Source organism: Ciconia boyciana, chromosome 9 (assembly GCF_034638445.1).
Source record: "Ciconia boyciana chromosome 9, ASM3463844v1, whole genome shotgun sequence".
Lineage (NCBI taxonomy): Eukaryota > Metazoa > Chordata > Aves > Ciconiiformes > Ciconiidae > Ciconia > Ciconia boyciana.
Genome location: NC_132942.1, coordinates 2218914 through 2241415, shown reverse-complemented (window position 1 = coordinate 2241415; position 22502 = coordinate 2218914). Strand labels below are relative to the sequence as shown.

At 43.7% G+C, this 22502-nt stretch overlaps 1 protein-coding gene across 2 annotated transcripts in view; it reads left to right on the top strand.

Moving 5' to 3' along the window:
- The window catches only part of LOC140657151 (organic cation/carnitine transporter 2-like), a 28088-nt gene extending 11514 nt beyond the window's left edge, over nt 1-16574 (top strand). Inside the window, exons 3-10 of one of the 2 annotated variants that reach the window (XM_072873775.1) lie at nt 1878-2032; nt 3357-3528; nt 4514-4640; nt 9038-9138; nt 12373-12587; nt 13873-14055; nt 14523-14658; nt 15260-16574. In XM_072873775.1, coding sequence (XP_072729876.1) covers nt 1878-2032; nt 3357-3528; nt 4514-4640; nt 9038-9138; nt 12373-12587; nt 13873-14055; nt 14523-14658; nt 15260-15278 — 1108 coding nt within the window. In that variant the 3' untranslated portion in view covers nt 15279-16574. Of the gene's footprint in view, nt 1-1877; nt 2033-3356; nt 3529-4513; nt 4641-9037; nt 9139-12372; nt 12588-13872; nt 14056-14522; nt 14659-15254 lie in introns of both variants that reach the window. The other variant, XM_072873774.1, reaches the window with a different exon arrangement.
- The last annotated feature ends 5928 nt before the right edge of the window (nt 16575-22502 follow it).

Sequence of the window (22502 nt, the reverse complement as noted above, 5' to 3'; positions counted from 1 at the left end):
CAGCTTCTCTCTCACGGGAGGGGTGATACCCCTGTTCCCTGCAGGGAGTGTCCCACCACTTCATCCTGGTTCTGCTGCACGTCTCGGGTGCTTCGTTCAACAGAGCAGACGAGGGGCTGGGAGCTACAAGGACACCAAGTGTCTTCCATGGTGGCTAATGGGCAGATGAAGCAGGAGCTATTCTGGTGCCAGAAGCCACGAGCTTCCCACCTTCTCCATCACGGGAGTCTCCTCCTGCAGCTCCTTCACGTGGTGACAGAGATCCTCATCGGGTGCAGTTGAGGAGGCCATCGGTGCAGCTCATCCAGTTACTCTCCTAGCCACTGAATGGCAGCTAGCTCATGGTCAAGAGACCGAGTGCATCCAGCCGCCCCACGAGGAGGCTGCTCCAGCGAGGCCACGCGTGGTGTTTTGCTGCTGCCGTTTGCCCATCTGATACAGAAAGTCCTGCAGCGAGCCCTAGCCCCGTGCGCCTGGCCAGGCATGACAGCAAGATCGTGTCGTGGTTTAACCCCAGCCGGGAGCTCAGCCCCACCAGCCGCTCGCTTGCTCCCCCCCGGTGGGATGGGGGAGAGAATCAGAAGAGTAAAAGGGAGAAAACTCGTGGGTTGAGATAAAGACAGCTTAATAGGGAAAGCAAAAGCCACGCGCGCAAGCAAGCAAAGCTAAACAAGGAATTCATGCACTCCTTCCCATGGGCAGGCAGGTGTTCAGCCATCTCCAGGAAAGCAGGGGTCCATCACCCGTAATAGTTACTTGGGAGGACAAACACCATCACTCTGAACGTCCCTCCCTTCCTTCTTCTTCCCCAGCTTTATATGCTGAGCATGAGGCCATATGGTATGGAATAGCCCTGTGGCCAGTTGGGGTCAGCTGTCCTGGCTGTGCCCCCTCCCAGCTTCTTCTGCACCCGGCAGAGCAGGGGAAGCTGAAAAGTCCTTGGCCAGTGCGAACACCACTTAGCAACAGCCAAAACATCAGCGAGTTATCGATATTATTCTCATCCTAAAATCCAAAGCACAGCACAGTACCAGCTACTAGGAAGACAATTAACTCCATCCCAGCCGAAACCAGGACAGGTTGGCAAAATATTTTGCAGGTTCAAGTAACGGTCTGTTCTTAATGCGTTGTGATCTACCTGAGGCTTGTGGCACCCAAGCGTAGACCTCCTGGTCAAGTCTAACTTTAGAACGGAGCTGTGTGAACCTGGAGTCGGCAGATGTCCTGTCGCAGGCTGCAAAGTCTGCTTGTGGTGTGGAGCTGCCCAGGCCAGGACATCGGCACTGACTCTTCTAACAGCTTGATGGGTTTGGTTTGGTTTATTTTCTTTTTTTTTAATACTTCATCAATAGAATTGCTAGAATCCCTTAAATTGGCTCATTTTTTTTACCAAGTGGAATGAAGATTGCAGCGTGAGGTCACTTACTGATAATAGCATCTTACAAACCGGAGTTTTACCTCTCTTTCAGAAGCTTTCCTTCTTTCATTTTTTTTTTAACATGCTGATCTGTGTCATGAACTGCGTGCTCCTTAGAGGAGAAGGAGCACCTAATACTCTTGCATTTTAAATAATTCGTTGCTGATGATTTGTCTCCCTGCTTACCCTCTCTGTAAGGAAGGAATAGTGTTCTAGCACATACCTATAGGCAACTTAACTAGCAGCCCATGGAATATTATTTTCTCTTGGCCAGTGGATTTCTCAGTGTATTTAGAATAGTTGTGCCTGTGTCACATTTCCTGAACCTCTGCTTTTTCCAGATGTTTTGTATCTCCCTGAGTATGCATATGAGTAATCTTATTTTTCTGTTTCTGAAGATTTCATTCATGCTGTTGTATAATAATTTTTTTTTTTCTTTTTTTTAATCTGTCCATGGAAGGTTTGGCAGGAAGAATGTGCTGTTTGCAACTCTGGCAATGCAGACTGGTTTCAGCTTCATACAGGTCTTCTCTACCAGCTGGGAGATGTTTTCAGTGTTCTTTGTGCTGGTCGGCATGGGACAGATATCTAACTACGTGGCAGCATTCGTTCTTGGTATGCAAGTTGTGCTGGGCACAGTATGTGTTCTTTAGTCTTGTGCTTTTCCTGCTCCTTTTCTGTACTGGCTTAGGGTTGATTTGTTTTGCCAAGCAACGCTGTTAAGAGCGTGTCCTCACCATGCATGGATAACTCCTGCTCTCCTTGGAAATTTCCAGTTGATAGAAGTGCAATCTGAATTAAATCTGTGGCTTACCATCCTAAAAAGGGAAAAAAAAACCCAGAAATTGATTATTCGAAACAAAATCTGTCTTCTAGTTGGAAAGATAAGACGTGTAAGACATGATTTTTCAGGGATTTGTGTTGTCCGTTTTGGGGCCTAAATGCCTAATCGATGTAAAAACTTGTAAAAGAAAAAAAAATCAAGTAAGCATTATAAACTCTCCTTAAAACTGCCTACAGTAAAAAATTAAATGGCATAATGATTCCTGCTTGGTACATTTTCAATTTAACTAAGACCATATTTGATCAGATGGGAATGTGAGTTACCTTATGAATCTGAGATTTTTTAAAAATTATGGTTGTTTTAATTAATATTATTTACAGTGGCCTCACTGTGCAAAGTACCAGATGTTGGCAAGAAATTCCTTTTGGGCCAAAGAAGAGCAGTGCAGCTGTGAAAACAGTGTTTAGCTAACCTCACTGCAGACATCCTGCTGCGACTTCTGCAATCTTCTTCCATTTCTGTGGAAGTGAGGAAGATTATATCTCTTACGATGTCTCTTGATTTGCAGGTCCCAAGGCATTTCAAAGGGGAGCATTGGCCCCTGTTAGTGCGTTGAATTCTGCTGCCAGTAGCCTGGCCTTTGTTAGTGACCCTCCACATGTGTACGCCAAAAGTCCACAAGATTTTTGGCTAATAGCGAAATAGTCCTTTAGAAGGTGATACGGGTCAGGAACCTAATTTAGGCATCTCTGAATTAGCCTTTAAAGAAGCTGGTCTCTGCATAAGCTGGAGAGGACCCTCTAGGGATCAAGCTGAGGCTAAGTGTTGTGAATGTTTTGTAGGATACCAGGTGGTTTTAGCTCCTCAAGTAAAATGGGAGATTCTGAGAACATAGAATTATAGAAGTTTTAGCTACTTCGAGTTACAGAAATGCTGTATGGCCCGGTTCTCTTCCTTTTGTATTTACCTGGGTTGATGCAGGATCACTGCATGAAGCAGATCTGTGGTGCCTCTCAAAGTGGATGGCAGAGTGCGCTGTACCCTGTACCTCCCCAGCGCAGCCGAATTCAAAGCCAATCGTTAGAGGTATTTTTAGTAAGTTTCTTGGTTGCTGTTAAGTTAAAATACTAATCTTTACTCTGCTGTTTTGAACAGGCACAGAAATTCTTGGCAAATCAATTCGTGTGCTGTTCTGCACGCTAGGCGTTTGCATATTCTATGCATTTGGCTACATGTTGCTGCCGCTGTTTGCTTACTTCATCAGAGACTGGCGGATGCTGCTGCTGGCGCTCACGTTACCTGGGCTGCTCTGCATCCCGCTCTGGTGGTGAGTATAACTAATTTAAAAGACTTTAGTCTTTAGAAGGTCCTGTCTGCAGATTTTTAAGATCCAGGCTCCAAGCCAGCCAGCCTTTACCAATGAAATTCAGGAATGGGCAGGTGAAGAACGGACGTTGTGTCCTTTACTCTTCCCTGTCGTTTAGCTGCAAGTCCATAGCTTTGTGGGTGGTCTGACTGATGCCTGAAAAGCCTATTCTTCATTTTCTGTAGGCTTCTATAAAATTGTGATGCACGTGCAAAGAAAAAAAAAGTCAATAAAACTCATCCTTCTGTACCAGCTGACATCCCTGACCTTTTAAAAGTAGGCCTGAACTAAGGGCAGGAGGAGAAACCAGTTGTTTTGGGAAGCTGGGCAATGCTGGGGTGACATAGATATGACAAGCTACAAAGCAGTACGTGCACATCTGTGAGACTTCCGTGTTTTCTTCCATAGTTAATGAAGTACTACTTGCAGGTGGCATGTAAAGTTTAAATAGTCCACATGGTGGTGGTGTTTCTTCACTTACACTAGCATTTATGTTTGTGATTCCATCCAGTTTCTTACAAAGTTGAATGACTCAGGAAAATTCTACTTTCTGACTTGCCTTTATATGATAGTATTTACAGTTACTAATTTTATATGTGTTATTCTCTAAGGATATGCCTCTTCATGTACAGCGTGCTGCTTGTGTATTCACATTTCTAAATTTCTTGAATTAAACTGTTTTCCCATACTTCGAAGGTTTTGGTTGCTCTTTTTTCTGAGTCGTTGCTTATTTCTCTAGTATTTCTAAAATCCACAAACACATTTTAGTCTGTTCTTGTTCAGTATGCTAGCCTGCTCTTGTAAATCTGATTTCTGTTGTCATTGCTTTAATGTCTGCAAGATACGGGACGTTTTGTGCTCTTCATGCCTGGAATAACGTGTAGTGGTGCCTGCAGCAGTGCTTTCTGTGGAAATGCAGGCTTGTTATTCTGAACCTTTTTTGCAGGGTCATTCCGGAATCTCCACGGTGGCTGATCTCCCAGGGGAGGTTTCAAGAGGCAGAAGACATCATCCGAAAGGCTGCAAAAACTAATGGCATTACAGCCCCAGATGTAATACTTGACCCTAGTGAGGTAAGATTCATTCGACAGTCCAGTTGTTTGCTGGACCTATTAATGACCATGTCAAGTGATTAATTTCCAGACATATGAACTGAGTTACGCCTGCAGTGTATTACATACTTCTCAAATGGGTAAAAAGTCATCCTTTTCCTGAAAAGCAGAATACCCTTTCCCCGCTTCATTAAGATTTGCAAAGCCCTTGCTGTCCCATTCCCAGGGGAATGCCAGCATGCATTCTAATGCAGACATCTTTTTGATCCAGTTTAGTCACCTTTTTCCTTTTAAACTGTAGTTTTTGGGAGAAGGTACTGAATTTGAGGTACCTGTTGCTTTTGAGGTACTTGCGCTGAACAGATTTTATGCTTGTGCAGTCTAATATAGTTCTATAAAAGTCTAACACAGGACTAATCCTGGCCAGTGGCAGTGGAAGGAATGTCATTCTAGTTCAATTCCGTATTCAACTCCAATTTCTACTCCATGTTAAGGAGAGCAAAACTTGAGCTCCTTTTGGGTGGAGGAGCTAGCAGTATCTTTTCTTCCCTATCCGTTTCTTCCAACATGTTCCTGTTTCCTCTCAGTATCCCCCATTTGTCTGAGCTGTTGGTGACCTTAAAATGTAGAAGCAGTTCCACACTCATTCAGATATGACCTCCAAAAGTCAGACAGACAAACTGTTTGCATAATCCAGGAGAATGGGCACCTCTCCAGGCAGATCTGTAGAGACTGTCTGGGCAGTTTCCTAATTGTGATCTGGTTGACAATTGACATTGTCTTGTCGTTTATGTGAAAATACCGTGTATATTCACTTGCTTTACCAGGCCTCTGTACCAGACTAAGGAAAATGGTTAGCCATTAAACTGCAGTGTGTTTGCTATTGAGATTGAAACAGCTTCACTTGGGTTGAAGTTAGCTGAGGTGCAAACCAACCTGTTTGTCCAGACTTACTTGTAGATTGTAGGACAGGCATCCTGGTCTTGCTGGAACAGAGTGAGAACGCCAGGAAAACCCAGGCCTTCTTATGATAGCTTTTTCCCTGGACTTTCATTAGAACACCCTTTTTTTTCCTTTTTTTCCTCCTTCCTTCTTATGCTGTAGGCATGAAAACTCACCCGTTGCCAGCACTACAGCAGGAGAATGGAAAATAAGCTCTGGCTCCAACATCTGCTTAAGGTCACTGTCCCTGGAATCCTCCATCTCCCGTTCATAGAAAGAAATCGTGATCTTTTGCCATCTCTGAATGGGGCTGGATTGCGAAGCAGCAGAAGGCAGGGCAAGAGTAGGGATGTTGCCCTGGGGAACACCGGACAAGGGGAAATGCTGACTTCTGCAGCAGGGCGGGCTGGAGTACACGGTGCTTATTTACAGATAAATCATTGCACATCAACTTTCAGAAACACAGATTAACATTCTGACACTGCAAGGAACATGAGCTCGATGAACAGGCACTGTTTAAATACGGAACTGCTGTCCGTCTTTTTACTTTTAAGGTAAAAGTAGTGCCATGACCAAAAAATCTGTGCAAAACTTTTCTTCTTCAGTGGTCTGTTTACACTGTTCTTTTGCCTGCTTTCTGAAGAGCTGTAAAGCAGAAGGCTCGCAGCCTCTCTTGAGTTTTTAGGAAGCATGTTTACACCGCAGAGAGGTTCTCAGAAATCTGGCTGGCCGTTAGCCCTTGTGCAGTTGGAACGTGAGTTCTGGATGGAGAAGGAACCTGAGCTCGTGGTTGGAGTATTCCTCGAACCTATGCAGCTGGGGAGCACTGCCTACAACATTTAGGCTCCAGAGATTTCAAAACCAGTTAGGATCCAGCAGGTGCCTAGTCGCAAACAAACTGTGGAGCACAAATAGGGTCTGGGAGGCTGAATTATCCCATATGAGGGGGATAGAAATGTTTGGATGATAGGCTGAATTTCAAATTGTCGTTCTACCCTCCCTGCCCTCCTCATACCTTCTTGTTCTAGCCTGTCTTGTTAAGGATTATGTTGTCTGCTTATCCAGCTCCTAAAAGGCAGCGTCCTTTTTTTCTCATCAACTGTGACTCTCTGAACGTTACTGTTCCTGGTTTTGTTTTGTGGTTTGTTTGGTTTTTCTCCTTTTTTTTGTTTCCTGTTTGCTAGTTTCTTGGCAACGAATAGTGGCAAGACTGGAGAGTACTTAGGAAAGATCATGTGATTTATGAGAAAGGGCTGGGAGCTGTAAAGCTGACTGCAGTTTGTGGGGTGGGAGGTTTAGCTTCAGGCAGAGTGAAAGCTATCAAATGTAAAGAACTGTTTGCTTTTGCAGACAATTAAGACTTATGAAAGGAAATACACTGACGTTTGGCGTGCAAGAGCATCAGACCGCTGTTTTATCCTCCAGGTCTTTAGGACAAAATATAATTGAGAAAGACTTTTCACCTGACTGCAGAGGTTACGTAAACTTCCATGTTCCCATTAGCTCAGATACAGTTTGCAAGACATTGAGGAGATAATGTGTATTTTGAGTTAAGGGACAAGAGTCAAGGGCCGCAAATCAGTGTCCAGCAACTAGCTCGCCAAAAGAAACATCACTAAGTGAATATGGAAGAGAGGTTGATGAGGAATTACGTTAAACTAATGGTTGCTTTTGTCTCTTTATTGGTGTGTTGTGTCCTGCGATACATCCAACTACTTCTGCTGGACCAGCCTGATGTTTTAGGGAAAAAAGTATTGTACGCTGAACTAATACAGAGTAGAGGATGGTATATTAGACGAGGCGGAAAGAGTTCACAAAAGTTTAAAGTAGTGAGTCATGGCACTATTTTGAAGCTACAATCAGTTTACTTCTCTTGATAACTATTTGCACATACCATGAAGGAGTACCCAGTGCCAACAAAAGGCATTCAGTCTTTAAACATATTAAAATTTAATTTGACATTCTCAGGTCATGCTGACTTAAAAAATCAAGGGAGGAAGTAATCTTTGTATACAGTTTATTGTGCTTGCACATAATAGAGGTCTGTTAGGCAAGAGTGATTCTTCCAGTTGTGGAAAGAGAAGTCTTCACTTAAATATTGTGAGGTGTCTTGGCAGCTTACAATTCAAAAAGTGTCAAAATTAAAAATATTTCAGTATCACCTTTTTTTCATTTGATAATTTTGAGCTGCTAAGGTGGTTGCTTGTTTCTTTCGTGGTTAGATTTCTAACTGTTGATAGAGTGACAGATTCAGATAGATATAAAATGTCCTAACGGACAAAAGAATCTCTGTGGAAGATTGTAAGATCAAAATCTTGTTAATGTTCTTACTGCAAGACTGTTACAAATACCATTAAACTGATGAGTAACTAGCCTATGAGAAATCCTGAGAACATACCATCTTTTGCGGTAATGAAGATATGACATGTCTAGAAAACTGTGGTTCTTCAGCCATATAGTGTTGCTTTATCAGAGTTGATAGTTTTAATCGATGGAACCTGTCCTCTTAAATCACCTTTTACATATTTTGAAAAATCTCTCTCTTGTTAATCCTTGTTGGGGTCTAAATTAAAGTCCTAAATTTAAAAAAAACTTAAATTCTTCCCTTTTTTACAGTCTTACCGAGCACAAAACTTGTTTGCGTGCTTCATGGATGAATATCTTTGCATTGTTTACATGGAAGTGGTTTTATTTTGAGAAGCTGGAAAGTTTCATGAGGAAAGGAGAAGTTTGTTGTCTTTTTGCTTATATTCTTAGAAGAAGATCTCAAAACCAGGCTAGATAATGATGGGGACTCTTCAGCTCGTTGGCCAATACATTGCTGTTAGGTCCAGCATGAGGAGTCATTTACTAAATCTGTCCTGCTGCAGTTTAATCTTGTTATTTCTTGCCTTGTCTGCAGTGGACATACAGGACAGTTTATCCCTTTTTTTGCTGGTCTTTGAAGACCATTCTTGGTCTTTTAAGACTCCATCGGTCTTCTGGCCCTTAGGCTAAGTAAACCCTCTGCTTTCAGACTTTTACAGATCACATTTTTGAAAAATGTCTCATCATCCTTGTTGCTCTCTTCTTGTCTGCGTGCGGTTGACTTGCATGATCCTCAAGGTACCGGCCTCAAAACTGGACGTGAGAACCCTGCCAGTAGTGGCATAAATCCCAAATGAATGCTGTTGCTTTATAATTCAAGTATAAAAGTAACAATAAGCAGTTGCTTTATGGAGCCTCCGGCACAGAAAATGATAACAAATTTCAGCCTAAATTATAAGTGACTTTAAATTAGGGAGGAGCAACTGCTTTCACAGGTAGTTGGCTCTTACGGCTTGTACGTGTTTGGTTGAAAGTGAGGCACCTGTTTCAGCCCTGCAGCATATCAAAATACTGATGTATAACTTGGGGGGGGGACTTATTTTCACAATAGTTCTGCTTGCAGGAAGTCAATGTTCCCATGGTTTTTTTGTTTGTTTGTTTTTTTCCAGCTGCAAGATTTGAATTCCCAGAAGCAACAGACATACACCATTTTGGATCTAATGAAAACCCGAAATATCCTAACTATCACAATTATGTCAGTGATTCTTTGGTAAGCAAGTGCGGTTCAGGAGTATGTAAGCACAAAAGCAGCAAAACAATTAAAAACTGCTCTTTGAACACTAAAGTGCTCTGAAGAGATATGGACAAAACCAGCTCAAAAACGAATGACCTGCTGGCTGAAGCAACAAAATTCTGGTTACGTAGGTTCTTCATTTCAGTAACAGTCTAGAAACACATCTGGAGTGTTATTTCTTTCTGAAGCAGTCAGGCATGTCCTGAACTGAGCAACAATCAGATCAGCTGGCAGTGATGCGTGGGAATCCTGCCTGATGTTGGGCCTTGGGGAATCCTCCTCTGACTGTAACAGAGTCTTTTCGGAGGAGTGAGTCATGCCCTGTCCCCCAGTCAGAGAACTACTGCCCAGGGGTCTGAGCACAGCGATGCCTGCCTTATCGTAAGGGGAGAACCTTCCCATCTCTTTTGTATTGCCTCTTCAAGGGATAAAGCTGCCTTTGAAGTTCTAATCTGAGATTTCCCTAGACTTCCTGCTAGCTACTCTGTCTACCTGCCATCTTCAGCTTGGTTGTGCGCTACCTGAAACCATACTGTATGCTCAATTTGATTAAACAGTCGTTATTTCCTTTTACTGGAAATCTCAGTGAAGCTGTAATTGCTCAGAAGAGAGAAAATGGAGAGGGTAACTTACAGCCTGCCAGAGGCTATAAAAGTGAGGTTTAATTAGCGCATGTACCTACAGTGTCCTAACCAAGAAGGTCCCTCAAGTGCTTAGGAGCTAACTAAATCTGTTTGCTGCCTTACTGAACAATGTTCCTGTGCTTTAGTGAGGCAAAGCCTTGGAGTTCAGTCCACTGAGCTACCAGTGCATACAAGCTGATGTGGCTTTTTGAGTCAAAGGATGATTTGGCTAATATTTAAGCCAGATTCCCTTGCCCGTCACCAAGCACAGTGCTACAAACACACTGAGAAAGGAACTTGAGCAGAAAACAGCTCAAAAAAGAAAAGTAATGTTGGTTCTTTGCAGACATGTCAGTACAGGTTCCATATACTGTTGTTTTTCCTCCAAGTCCAAATGCTGACTCTCACCTTTAACTGGAAGTGAGCTTAGAGAGTTGAGACTGCCCTACTTCTTCTAATCTGCTTGGAGTAGATCAGTAGCGAGTTCTAGGCACAGCCAATTTTGCATGCGTGGTTGTAGAAATCAAATGCAAAACCTCTTTGAACAGCATTTCTGGTAGGACAAAGCATCTGAGAGAAACAGAGCGACGTGGCAGTACGTAATCCGTTCCATATGCTGAAGGGCTTTCTACCACATGATAAGTTTTATGATAGGCAGAAAGAGTCAAACATGTGCAACTGTCTTACACAATCTTACCTCCTCTTGCAGAAAAGTATTAAGTTGATTTGGGCAATTTTTCCACTATTTTTACTTTGCACATCAGTTGCCTAACCTCCTTTTAATTAATTTCCAAAAATATAAAGCATCCTGTGCTGACTCACAGCAATGTTTTCCAACCCGTAGTATACCGATGGTGTATTCTGCATTATGAATTGAAAGATCTCATAAAAGAAGCTCTGTAAAAGAGGATGGTTGCAGATAGCAGTATATCACCTTTACATATTGCCGAGTGCCTTGTTAATTTTGAGTAAGTAGTGGGCCTTTAAACTAATCCCTTTGCTGGGTTTGCATCAGGGAGGAGAAAGTTTGGCTTCTTGTCACCCTGGGATGTGTAAATACCCCTAAAGTTTTCCTAGAAAAAGTGTAACTGCATCAAGGTTTGCCAATGTGATAAGCTAAGGCAAACTGCTACTGAAAGTGAGTTCCAGCAAGCACAGTTTGTATATAAAAATAACTCCTCGGAGCACAGGGCTAGGCGTATTGCACTGCATCGTGGAAAACACTGCATAACTACTTTTGAGAAGAATAGCGTTAGCTGGCAGGGCACACGCAGCAGCGGGGGGGTTACCCTCAGCTCTATGACTGCATACCTTCCCAGGTACACTAGGCAATTTATTTTAAGCAATTGGACCGTGAAAGCTCTTCCCATGTGAAGTGAGGAGGAGGAGGAAGAGCTAATCTTTGGTCAGTGATCCACTTCGTGCTGTGCAGTGATTTTGCTCCGGGTTCTGTTATAACAGAGATGCTGAAGGAGATACGAAGTGCTGAGTGCTCTGTGCCTCACCGTTGCACTTGGACATGTCCTAGCCCAGTGCCCGTTATCTCCTTGTTTGCCACGTGTTACTTGTTGGTGAAGCGTAACCCTCTCTTCCCAGCATCTCCCAAGACACGACAGGATTTGTCTCCAAGGCCAGTTGTGTGTTTCCCTTGATCACACGGAAGCCAGTTCTCACCTGGCAGTGGCACGGTTAAGATGGCAGTATTCCCAGCCACCAAGCTCTGTCCTGCTACGCTGACCAGCCCAGGTGCCGAGCCATGCAAATGTGACTTGGATGCTGCCCAGCCAGCTTGGGGCATGGCAGAGAAAATCCCAGATTGTTTGGGTCTGCCAGGAAGCCGTGCTCGTCCTCTCTGACTTTATACACAAAGCATGGAGGGTAATGACCCAGAAACGATGTTCTCCACCCAGAGCTCCCTGGTAAACATAATGAAAAGCTACTGTAGGCCTCAGCAGCAGTAAAATTCAGTAGTCCAAACTTTCAGGCTAAGGCTGTAATTACTGGTATAGTAGGAACTGCTGTATCGCTGCATTGTGAATGATTATCACTTATCTCCCAGGGGTGAGCTGAAATACGGGGGCATACGTGAGAAGTAGTCAGCCCCTCTCCATCAGCGCGGCTCGCAGAGACAAATAAGATGTCTAAAAGTGACAAATAACCAGAGCTTCCTTGCAAGGTCTGAATGAGAGTGGGATGGAGAGTTGCAAAGTCATGCAATGGCATCCGAAAAAAGAAGTATGACCGCTGTAGCTGCAGGACCATCCAGCACCGGTGGGCTTATAGACCTGTGCCTCAGCAAGGCTAGCAACAGCTCTAGAGTTACCTAATTGTGTTAATGCTGAATAGGATTTTTTAAAAATATATTTTATTCCTTGAATTCAAGAGAAACTTGAAAGATAAAAAGCATCAGCGCTGTGCAATTGTTATCTTGCTGTTTCCGAAGTCAACACTTAAGATGCTTCAAAGGTGAAAGAATCTGGCAGATGCTGAATTTGCCTTGCATAGTGATTTCTGTGCTTAACAGAGGTTCATGGCAACCTGAGGAAGAAGAGAGAATTGTCTGATCCAGTTGTTCTGCTTCTTTCAGGATGATAATCTCTGTTGGTTATTTTGGACTTTCTCTTGACACACCTAACTTGCATGGAGACGTCTACGTGAACTGCTTCCTCTCGGCAGTGATTGAAGTGCCAGCCTACGTTATTTCCTGGCTGCTGCTTCGAAATCTCCCTCGACGGTATTCAATGGCTGCTGCGTTATTCTTGGGAGGCTGTGTTCTTCTCTTCATTCAGCTGGTGCCTTCACGTATGGAATCGTTAGTTGATCTCAAATATGTATGAAAGGTGAAGTGCAGTACCGTGCACTGGGCAGATGTGGAGGAAAAGTCTCCTGAGGGGACTAAATACAGATATCCATTCCCTGCCTTTGCCCCTCTTCCTTGGTTCTCGGTGCTGCTGCACAGGGAGGTCCCACAACATGTCAATTGAGATACATTTTTAAAGGTGGGTCATTGGCTTTGTGGTCTGTTGGGATCAGCTCTGTAGTCCAGTTTTGCCTTAAGGCACATCCCTCGCAAGCTGTCCTGGTAAGGTCCAAGTGTAAAACCAGGACTAGACCAACCAGAATTTGGTAAGCGGAAGTTACCAAGAGGCTGCAGAACTTACTGCCCAAACAACTGTAAATGACTGTCTCTTTATGGCTTGTTTAAACAGTTATATTTGAGGGAGTCATTATGGAAGCATTTTTGATAAGCAAAAATGCTCAATTATTTTAACTATCAACACTAATTCAGTACAAGCATTTTTGATACGCAAAAATGCTTGTACTGAATTAGTGTTGATAGTTAAAATAATGTCCGGCAACTGGAAAAGAGAGGACAAAATAACATTTATTGGATATCAAACCATATGTATCTTTAGGCCAGTTAGATTAAGAGGGTTATGGACTCCTGTTGGTAATGATGTTGAATATGATGGGGGGGGTGTTGTTGCTTAGCACTTGTTTACGTACCAAAGAATAAATGAAAGGGAATGCACAAGGAGTGCCTTGCTTATTTTATACAGGTAATGCTTGTCTTGCATTCTCTTCCCTCAGTCCTTTGAGTCAGTTGGACGCTGATACGATCTGTTTTGATTTTCAAATCCAACTGTCCTGGTTAGTCAGCCCAGCTTCCTATAATTAAATTATTGACTTTAGCTAGGAATGTTAATGAGAAACCAGAGCAGGAAACCAAAAATAACTTGTTTCAAATGTTTAACTTTGTTCACCTTATTAAAAAGGGATATATGGCATTGTTTGCAATAGCAGAGATCTGGCCCCTGAAATCTGAGAGGACCTCTCCAGTTCTTGCTCTCTTCTCCTTACTTTTTTACTTGGCAGGAAGCCCCATTCTCAAGGAAATTAAAATGTTGAGTCCTAGTAATTTAAAAATAGATAGATAACTAAATAACGTTGCCCATGCTTGTAGACATGTACAGAGAAAAAAAGATACTGGAATTAATTAGACAGGAGTTGTACAAACACAATGGAATTAAGAGCTACCATGAATTTTCAGAGCTTTATTGAAATCCTTACTGCGTTTTGATTTCAGATATTCGTGCACTGTCTATTCTACTGGTGATGTTGGGGAAATTTGGGATCACATCTGCCTTTTCAATGGTTTATGTTTACACGGCTGAGCTCTACCCAACAGTAGTGAGAAACATGGGAGTTGGAGCGAGTTCCATGGCCTCTAGGCTGGGCAGCATCCTCTCGCCTTACTTCGTTTACCTCGGTAAGTTCATTCGTCTGCGCCTGTGCGGGGGAGACGCTGGCGCGTGGAAAGCAATGCTTTTTACCCAGATCAGTGTCCTGCCTCTGGGTCACTGGGATTTTGTGACTGTTCTTTGTTTCCAGGTGTGTTGTGAAACTGCAGGTAAAAACGGGGTCTCGACATCTCTGAGCAATGGTCATAACGTAGAGAAATTGTGGTTTATGCCCTGTTGAAGAGATGCTCTGAAGATTCACAATCTTATTGACTCAGGAGGGACAGCTCTTACAGCTACTGTTTCCCAGTCTCCTGAGGTCCTAAAACCACATTTAAAACAACTTGTGCTTTGAATGCCAGACTGTGAGGGGGGTTGGTTTGGTTGGTTTTTACTGAAAGCATAAATCTTACACAGATAAAGCCTTGTACCTAGGTACAAACGTTATCAGAGACTTAGAGCTGATGCTAGCTTTTTTTTTTTTGTATTCTGCTAGGTGCCTATGATCGATTCCTGCCTTACATCCTGATGGGGAGCCTGACTGTGCTATCAGGAATTCTGACTTTATTTCTGCCAGAAAGCTATGGTATGCCTCTTCCGGACACAATTGAGCAAATGCTGTTGGTGAAAGGGTAAGTGTCACCTTCTGATCTTAACCACCTCCGTCCTCTGTTCTGAGGAGTGGACTTGCCTAGGTATTGTCAGAGGGAAGGGCTGGGTTCGGTAGTGTAGTTAATGCTCTGTTGAAGATCTAAGAGCTTGGCTGGAATCCTGGTCCTTCTTCCCAAGTGTGTATGTTCGTATCTACATCTCTCGGCTCCAAATTTATCATTTTACTCTGAGGACTGAATAGAAGTACATATGAGGAATGCATTTGTAAAAGTGTATTGCTTTATAAAGGTACAGGGCTGCTTTGTGGGTTATAATCTATCTTGCTAGGTTCTGAAAGTCATAGAAGTACTGGTGAAGGGCTGAACTCTTCCAATTTAGTTCAACTGACCTAAAAAGGCTTTGAGAGCGTTTGGCCTTTTGCCACGGCTCTGGTTGAAGATGGCACATACGCATACACCTGGTGTAAGAAAGGGACCCGTCCAACTGCAGTCAACAGGATATTAAAATTAGGAGGCTGTAATGTCAAATAGGGCTCAGGATATCACAGATTTTTTTTCTCTGTTCTCTCATCTAAGTGATTTTCTTTTTTCTTTTTTTTTTTTTTCCTTTTCCCCAGATTAGAATACAGGCCTGCATCTAGTAGCACAAGGGATTCCAAGGAGGAAGAAGAAAATCCAGAGATTTTTAAAAGCACAGCTCTTTGATGGAACTCCTGTGTACTTCCTGGTGGACTGAAAGTTAAATGGACTTTTCTTCTAAAATTCATTCTAGAAAGGGCTAGTGGCAGCACTTTGTTTCCTCTAATTTTAACGTTATTTATTAATTTAAACACTGTGTTCCGTACATTCTCTTTTTATATGAACATAAATACTGTATAGCCTTCAATGCGATTTTTCAGCCACAGTTGTTTTAATGCAGTAGTACCATGGAACAGTATCCGATCAATCCTTTGTAACTTTAAGTGTATAGTTCAGCTGGAAGATACTTGAAAATGAGTTCAAGGCTTGGCAGGGTACCTGGATTCCTCAGCGAACCTTCTCCACAGCTAATGCACATTAAGAAGTAAAAATTGCCAGAAAAAACTGCTAATTGATTTTGATTCCTTGACTTCTGTCTCTGGACAGGAAACTTATTTATTATAGTGAAGGTTTTGAGAATACGCCTCTCCGCAATCTTACTCAAATGACTTTGCGCATGCTGAATTTGTTACCAAATTCAGAAAGATGCAAAGAAAGATTTTGAGAATTAATTCTAACTCGCTAAGTTTTAACTCAACATAGATTGAAAGGATTGTCTTGCACAAAATATTTCTAGCACTGAAGTTTTTTGCTCACAAAATTCACTTGATTCCAGTGGTGGTTTTCAACTGTACCTGTATGGTGAAGCTGTTTACATCTGACCTCGGATGTGGCCTGCTTCCAGGCCCTATTTATTTTAAATAATGCACAAGGTTTTACCTGTGTGAAGGGAGGGAGTGGTGTTAGTTTGGGGTTCTTCCCCTTCGATGTGTGTTGGAAGTTTTAAGTCTAAATTGTTTTAACGTCTTCTGTGCAATTTGGATGATGGAAACAATTCTGCTGTCTTTTGTGCTTTTCACACACGTGCATATACGCACACAATTAATATATTTAGAGCTAAATTTTAGTGTTCATCTATGCCGCTGCATTGACCTCATGGTGGAACGTACTGAGAACAAAATTCAGAATATATTTCCCAAGTGCCAACTGTACGATTGCTGTGAGGTCTGTTATTTCACTTAACTCATGTGATCAGTGAATGGTTTTCAAATTTTTCTAAAAAACAAAAACAAAACCAAAAAAAAACCACCCCAAAAAACCCAAACCTTGTTGACAGTCTGCCAAGAAATTGTTCCTTGGGTCGCAGAAGCACCCTCAGCATTACCTGTGTTTCCTTAAATATATACAATATATATGTACGCTCAGTCTCATTTGTGCTATTCTTATCATGCATTACATTATACTTTGACAGATGTGAGTGGTGAAAGATTTCTCTCTTCTGGCACTTGTTTGTGTGTGTTCTGTCTTGTAGAGATTTAGTGAACAGAACCTAAACCCTTGCAGCCAAAGCCGTTGGGGGCCTTACTCTCTGCTGCGGCAGCTGGTTGTGGAAGCTTTGCATTTGCCTACTGTATTTAAATATATAGGTGGCATCGGCTGATTCCAGTCTTCTGTTAACCAACACCCCGTATTCTGTCCGTGATAACCAGCTCCAGTAGTCAGACTGATGCACTGGTGTGTGCCCTCCAGACTGCTCGTCTTAAAAACAAGTAGAAAACGCTGTATAGACTATTGTGCTTTGGTTTGGGGGTTTTTTAAACTCTTCCTACCAGTGTCTTGAGCTTTACTGTTTGCTCCGCTTTCCCTGCATTTTCTCACCTACTTGTTTAGTATTTTAATTTCTGGATGCAGCAGGAAGTTGGCCAATGTTACCGGGTCAGAGAACGATACAGAGAAATGTAGTTTTGTTGTGTCAGCAGTTCTTCCGAGGAGAGAGAGCCCAGCGTTCGGGCAGGTTCAGTGTCACTCCTGTTTAATAGCTTGACAGGCCCTTGGCAGGCGGGTTTCAAATGCAGTGTGTGATTTGAAGCTAGTGGAACGATCAAGAATCTGGATTTTGCAAGCCTCACTGCACATCATGTAATAGCCTTGACATGAGCAAATACATGTCAGGAGGGAGCATGTCACAGCCAGTCGCCCTTGCCCAAAAGACATGATACAATTTGTCAGGCTTACCACCTTTTTTGAAATATTCATTGCAAACTTAAGAACATGTTCTAAAACTTGATCCAGATATTTTTCTTTGTAAACCTTATTTCTAGGAACTGGCACATTTCGAAGCAGCTGCTTTTGTCTGTGTGTTGTAAAAGAATTATCTGATAACCGCAGGAATTTGAGGCAAAACACATTTAGCTGCAACTTCCTTGTAATGAATTTGGCAATCTAAACAACCGTGTCCCATAAGTCTCCTCCTGTAAACTGTTTCAGCAAATATTCTGAAATGTAAGATAGGTGCTTGCCTGACACATGATCTAGTATGGAAATTCCTGTCCAAAAGTGCAGAGTCCATGTAACATCCAATTTAGCTGTAATCTCTTGCCCACTCTCTTATCCAGGTATGTGCCTTGACAGTGAGACTTTTGTTCTTGAATATTGATATAGTCTGATATTTACTAGGTTTTTTTGTGGGCTTTTGGGTTGGTGTTTTTTTAATCCAGACAAATTTCTCGGTTATGACTAACACTACAAAACACAATAGCAATCTCTTTGTCTCAAAAAAATATATATTTTTTTTTCCTTGCTCATCTTTTTTAAAAACAAAAAGCATGAGTCAGAAATGTAGAATATATTTAATATAGCATCCTGGGTTATTTTGTATTTACTTTTTTATCCTACTCTTCTCAAGTTTCTCTCTAAAACAAGGAGCTTGTTCTAGCAGGTAGGCAGAATCCAGCTAATCTGTGTTTCTAAAAGAAGTTGAGGGACTATTTTAATATAGGTAGGTGATCTGATCTGTGCAAATAGGATGTAGACGAGAGGAACTGACCCAGTAGCTGGCAAATCTTCGCGTGGCATCCGTGCTGGCAACAGGTCAGATCTGCAGCCCTAAGCGCGGCTATGGGTACCCGCAGAATGAAGCACCGGCGCCGCACCGTGCCTCGGCTTTGAAAGGCATCTGCCCAGCACCGCGTTTTCAGACGTGACTGACTCCTAGGCAACGTACGGTACGGTTAACAGACACGTTGGCACGTCACTTCGCGTTACGCTGATGCGAAGCAGGAGTGGGACCGACTTCCTGCGACTCTGCTGTACACGGACCGCTTTAACTCCCACTTTTCAGACGTGTTTCACTCGCCCCTGCGGAGCTGTCGCCCGAGTGTCGTGAAATGAGTCCAGTGGAGATGCTTCTCTCGGCCTCACGGTGGATGAGGGATGCGCGGGACAGCCTTGAATCCCAAGGTGAAGTCACGCACAGCTTGTCCCTTCCGTAAAGACTTGATGGTTTTTAGTAGCAGCATTTGAATGCACCCAGTGTGCAGGCTAGTGGGGAAGGGGCTGTTCTGCTGCCCTCTGGGAAGGCCAGTGCTTTGGCTCCTGTTATCCTCAAAGAAGTAGTGAGTGATGCTTTGGAAGAGGGAAGGGATAGAATTTGCCTTTGAAAGAGAAGTTGTGATAAACCTATGAGCTCCTTGTACTGCGGAGGAAGATAATACAGACTTTGACATTCAGGCTAACCTTAACCTGGGAAATACTGGGTGGTTTTGGTGCCCATAACCTGTGTTACAGCAGCAATACAGGTTATACAAAATTACCCGGTTAGGGAAGGTTCTCTGTTGCTAGAGAACAATGCACGCTACGGTATCTTCACCAAGGCAAACAGCATCTGGCCTCCAGTTGGGAACTAGGATCCCTTCCTTTCCAGCTCTTAGACAGACTTCTTTCATCACTTTGGGCATGTCGCATAATCCTGTGACTTCAGGTTCTTTGCTTGCAGGTGGAAATACCATTAACTCAAAAGGTACCGTAACTTCTTGTGAGGTTCGTGCTCCACAGCCTGTGTTCGTTAGATTCTCTGTTTGACTCTCCTGCCGGTGAACGTAATGCTCACACGAGCATCATTTAGTATTTCACCTCTGAGAAGCAGGCAACTTCGGATGACTTTGATAGTATTTTTAAGAGGCGTGAACACCTCCTCCCCCATTTCCAAGTTACCATTTGGAAGAAGGAGGCAGAGGGAGGTTGTGCATTGCCCAGGGAATTGGATTGCAGTAAGTCGAGCAAGGATTGGGTTTTGAATGCTTACTCATATTTTTAATTGCACAACCCCTTCACAGTTCTCCATGAAACTGCCTGCAGCGTGCCGCCTGCGAGGAGGGGCATTATTCAACATTTTGCCTGTGCACCTAACTACCTTGTAAAAAGACCGTTCTGTTCAGAGGACTTCCATTTTGAGATACGATGATGCTGATCTCATGGAATTTGAGATTAACGTGAGCTATACCCACCCCTGCCTCACAGCCGGTTCCATTTTATAGTCTCACCCAGAGGGGCTCGTCTTTTTAACGCTCTCCGGGGTCTACGCACACGGGCACAGTAAGCACGTGAGGCAACTGATGGGACTGTCTCTGCGAATAAATACCTATTTCAGTATTTGTAGAATGGAACCTTAATCCTGGCAGTTGTAAATGGTTTTCTTAAAGCATAGAATCGGCTTAGGCACCATAATGCCTTCCTTACAAATGCCTTTGGGGGTACTTTAAACTAGTAATGGCCACAGCCTTGTATATAGAAAGACAGAGAAATTTCTTCTAAGAATGTAAATATTCCTAGCTGTAACTAAATTGATTCTTACCCTAGTTTTTAACAGAAAAATGCTTGTTATTTGTAAAATTCAGAATAAAATCATACCTGGAATTATCTTTAAAATGAAGTATTCTTTTTTTTTTTTTCATCTTCATGTTTTAATGTGTTACTTGCATAACAGAGCTACTCCATTTTTTGGTAGTCTTGTAGGCTTTACCCTTAACCTTGTATTATATATAATGACTTTTTTTCCATAATGTTTTTGAAAAAATATTTGTTCTAAGCAAAGAGGTGGTCTTAGTAACTGGAGCGCTGTCTGTGGCTGCTGTCGGTGGAAGAGGCGAATGGGCGGTGGGTGCTGGAGCAGCAGCGCGGGCACTTGCTTCCTCTCCTCCCTGCGGAGAGGCTGCCATTCAGCAGAACGATCTCCTGAAAGGTCATCTTGTGGGTCCTGTTCTCGTGGAGCATTTCCCAAATACCGGCAACACAGAGAACCAGTAATTTGACATGTGTTTAGAAATGGCAGGTTATCGAAAAATTGCAAGGAGTTTCTCTAAGGTGACACTTAAAATGCTTGTAGCAAAACTATGTGGGAGTCTTCACGTGGCCTGAGCAACAAGCCGTGCAAATGTCATCGCTAGATTCAGTCTCGGGGGTTTTATGGGGTTCCCCTCCCCGTGCTACGTTAAGCTCTATGCTTGCAGATAAGCAGAAGTACCACCAGCAAGGTCAGCTGAGTTGGATCTACCAGGAGGTTTAAGAAACAATTTAGGGACTCTGCCTATCATTGCCTGGTTTTTCTTACTCAATAATTAGCATTTGGCCCATCTTGTACATGGTACACGCAGGTCTGGTTTATCTGTAAAAATCTTCGCCCATCTTGTGAAGAAATAGCTCCTCTGGGTTTGGACCAACCTCCACAAACTATCTTTAAAACCTGGGTCACTTCTAGTCTTCTAATGCATTCTCTTACTTACTTTTAAATAAATTCAGTAAAACGGTAAGGAAGTATGAAGATGAGATAATGGGGCAGCAAGAATTTACTTCGGATGTTTACCGAACTAAACACTTGGCTGACTGTCTACAAATGAACCCCTGCTGGCCGTAGCCTGAATTGCCAATTTTAATCCTTCAGCGAGGGGTGAAGACAAGGCCAGCAGAAAAGGAGAAGAGCCCCTTACCCAGCGGGAGGTCGGTTGGACAGCCGCTTCCCAGTTTGCGTTCAGGAAACCCACCCCTGTCTGAACGGACCACCAAGGCTGGGCGGTGAGGGCAGGCGTTCCGCTCTTGGACGGGCGCACGGTGCAGCAGCGTTTGCCCGGGGCAGCACGGGGGATGAGGTTCCCCCTGTGGCAATGTCTGAAAGCTTGGTTGTGGGTTGCTTTGGTTTTCTTTAAACTAAACGAAGCAGTGCAGACAGTTGTAGTGCAGAAATCGTGAGATGTGATAAGAAATCACAGAATCGTATAGGTTGGAAAAGACCTTTAAGATCATCGAGTCCAACCGTAAACCTGACACTACCAAGCCCACCACTACACCATGTCCCTAAGCACCTCATCCAAACGGCTTTTAAATACCCCCAGGGATGGCGACTCCACCACTTCCCCGGGCAGCCTGTTCCAATGCTTGGTGACCCTTTCCGTGAAGAAATTTTTCCTAATATCCAGTCTAAACCTCCCCTGGCGCAACTTGAGGCCATTTCCTCTCGTCCCATCACTTGTTACCTGGGAGAAGAGACCGACCCCACCTCTCTACACCCTCCTGTCAGGGCGTTGTAGGGAGCGATGAGGTCTCCCCTCAGCCTCCTTTTCTCCAGGCTGAACAACCCCAGGTCCCTCAGCCGCTCCCCATCAGCCTTGTGCTCCAGACCCTTCCCCAGCTCCGTTGCCCTTCTCTGGACACGCTCCAGCCCCTCCATGTCTCTCTTGGAGTGAGGGGCCCAACACTGAACACAGCATTCGAGGTGCGGCCTCACCAGTGCCCAGTACAGGGGACGATCACTGCCCTAGTCCTGCTGGCCACACTATTCCTGATACAAGCCAGGATGCCATTGGCCTCCTTGGCCACCTGGGCACCCTGCTGGCTCATGTTCAGCTGGCTGTCGACCAACACCCCCAGGTCCTTTTCCGCCAGGCAGCTTTCCAGCCACTCTTCCCCAAGCCTGTAGCGTTGCGTGGGGCTGTTGTGACCCAAGTGCAGGACCCGGCACTGAGCCTTGTTGAACCTCATACAACTGGCCTCAGCCCATCGATCCAGCCTGTCCAGGTCCCTCAATGGATACCTTTAAGACAAAGCTCCTACGCTGTAGAAGAGATCTGACTTTCCTTTCAGAGGGGTCACAAGCATCGCTGTGCGATGAGGTGCATGTTCACGGCTCTGTGTCTCTCCTGTGGAGAAGAGGCTGTCCTGGGCAGCTGTGGTAGCAGAGGGAATAGCATGCTTTGCTCTCGTGTATTTGGAAAAGTCTGGAACCATGACTCAGGTAAAGCAAGCCTCCAGTTATTTTGAGGAGTTTACAACTACATCATGAAAGACACACACTT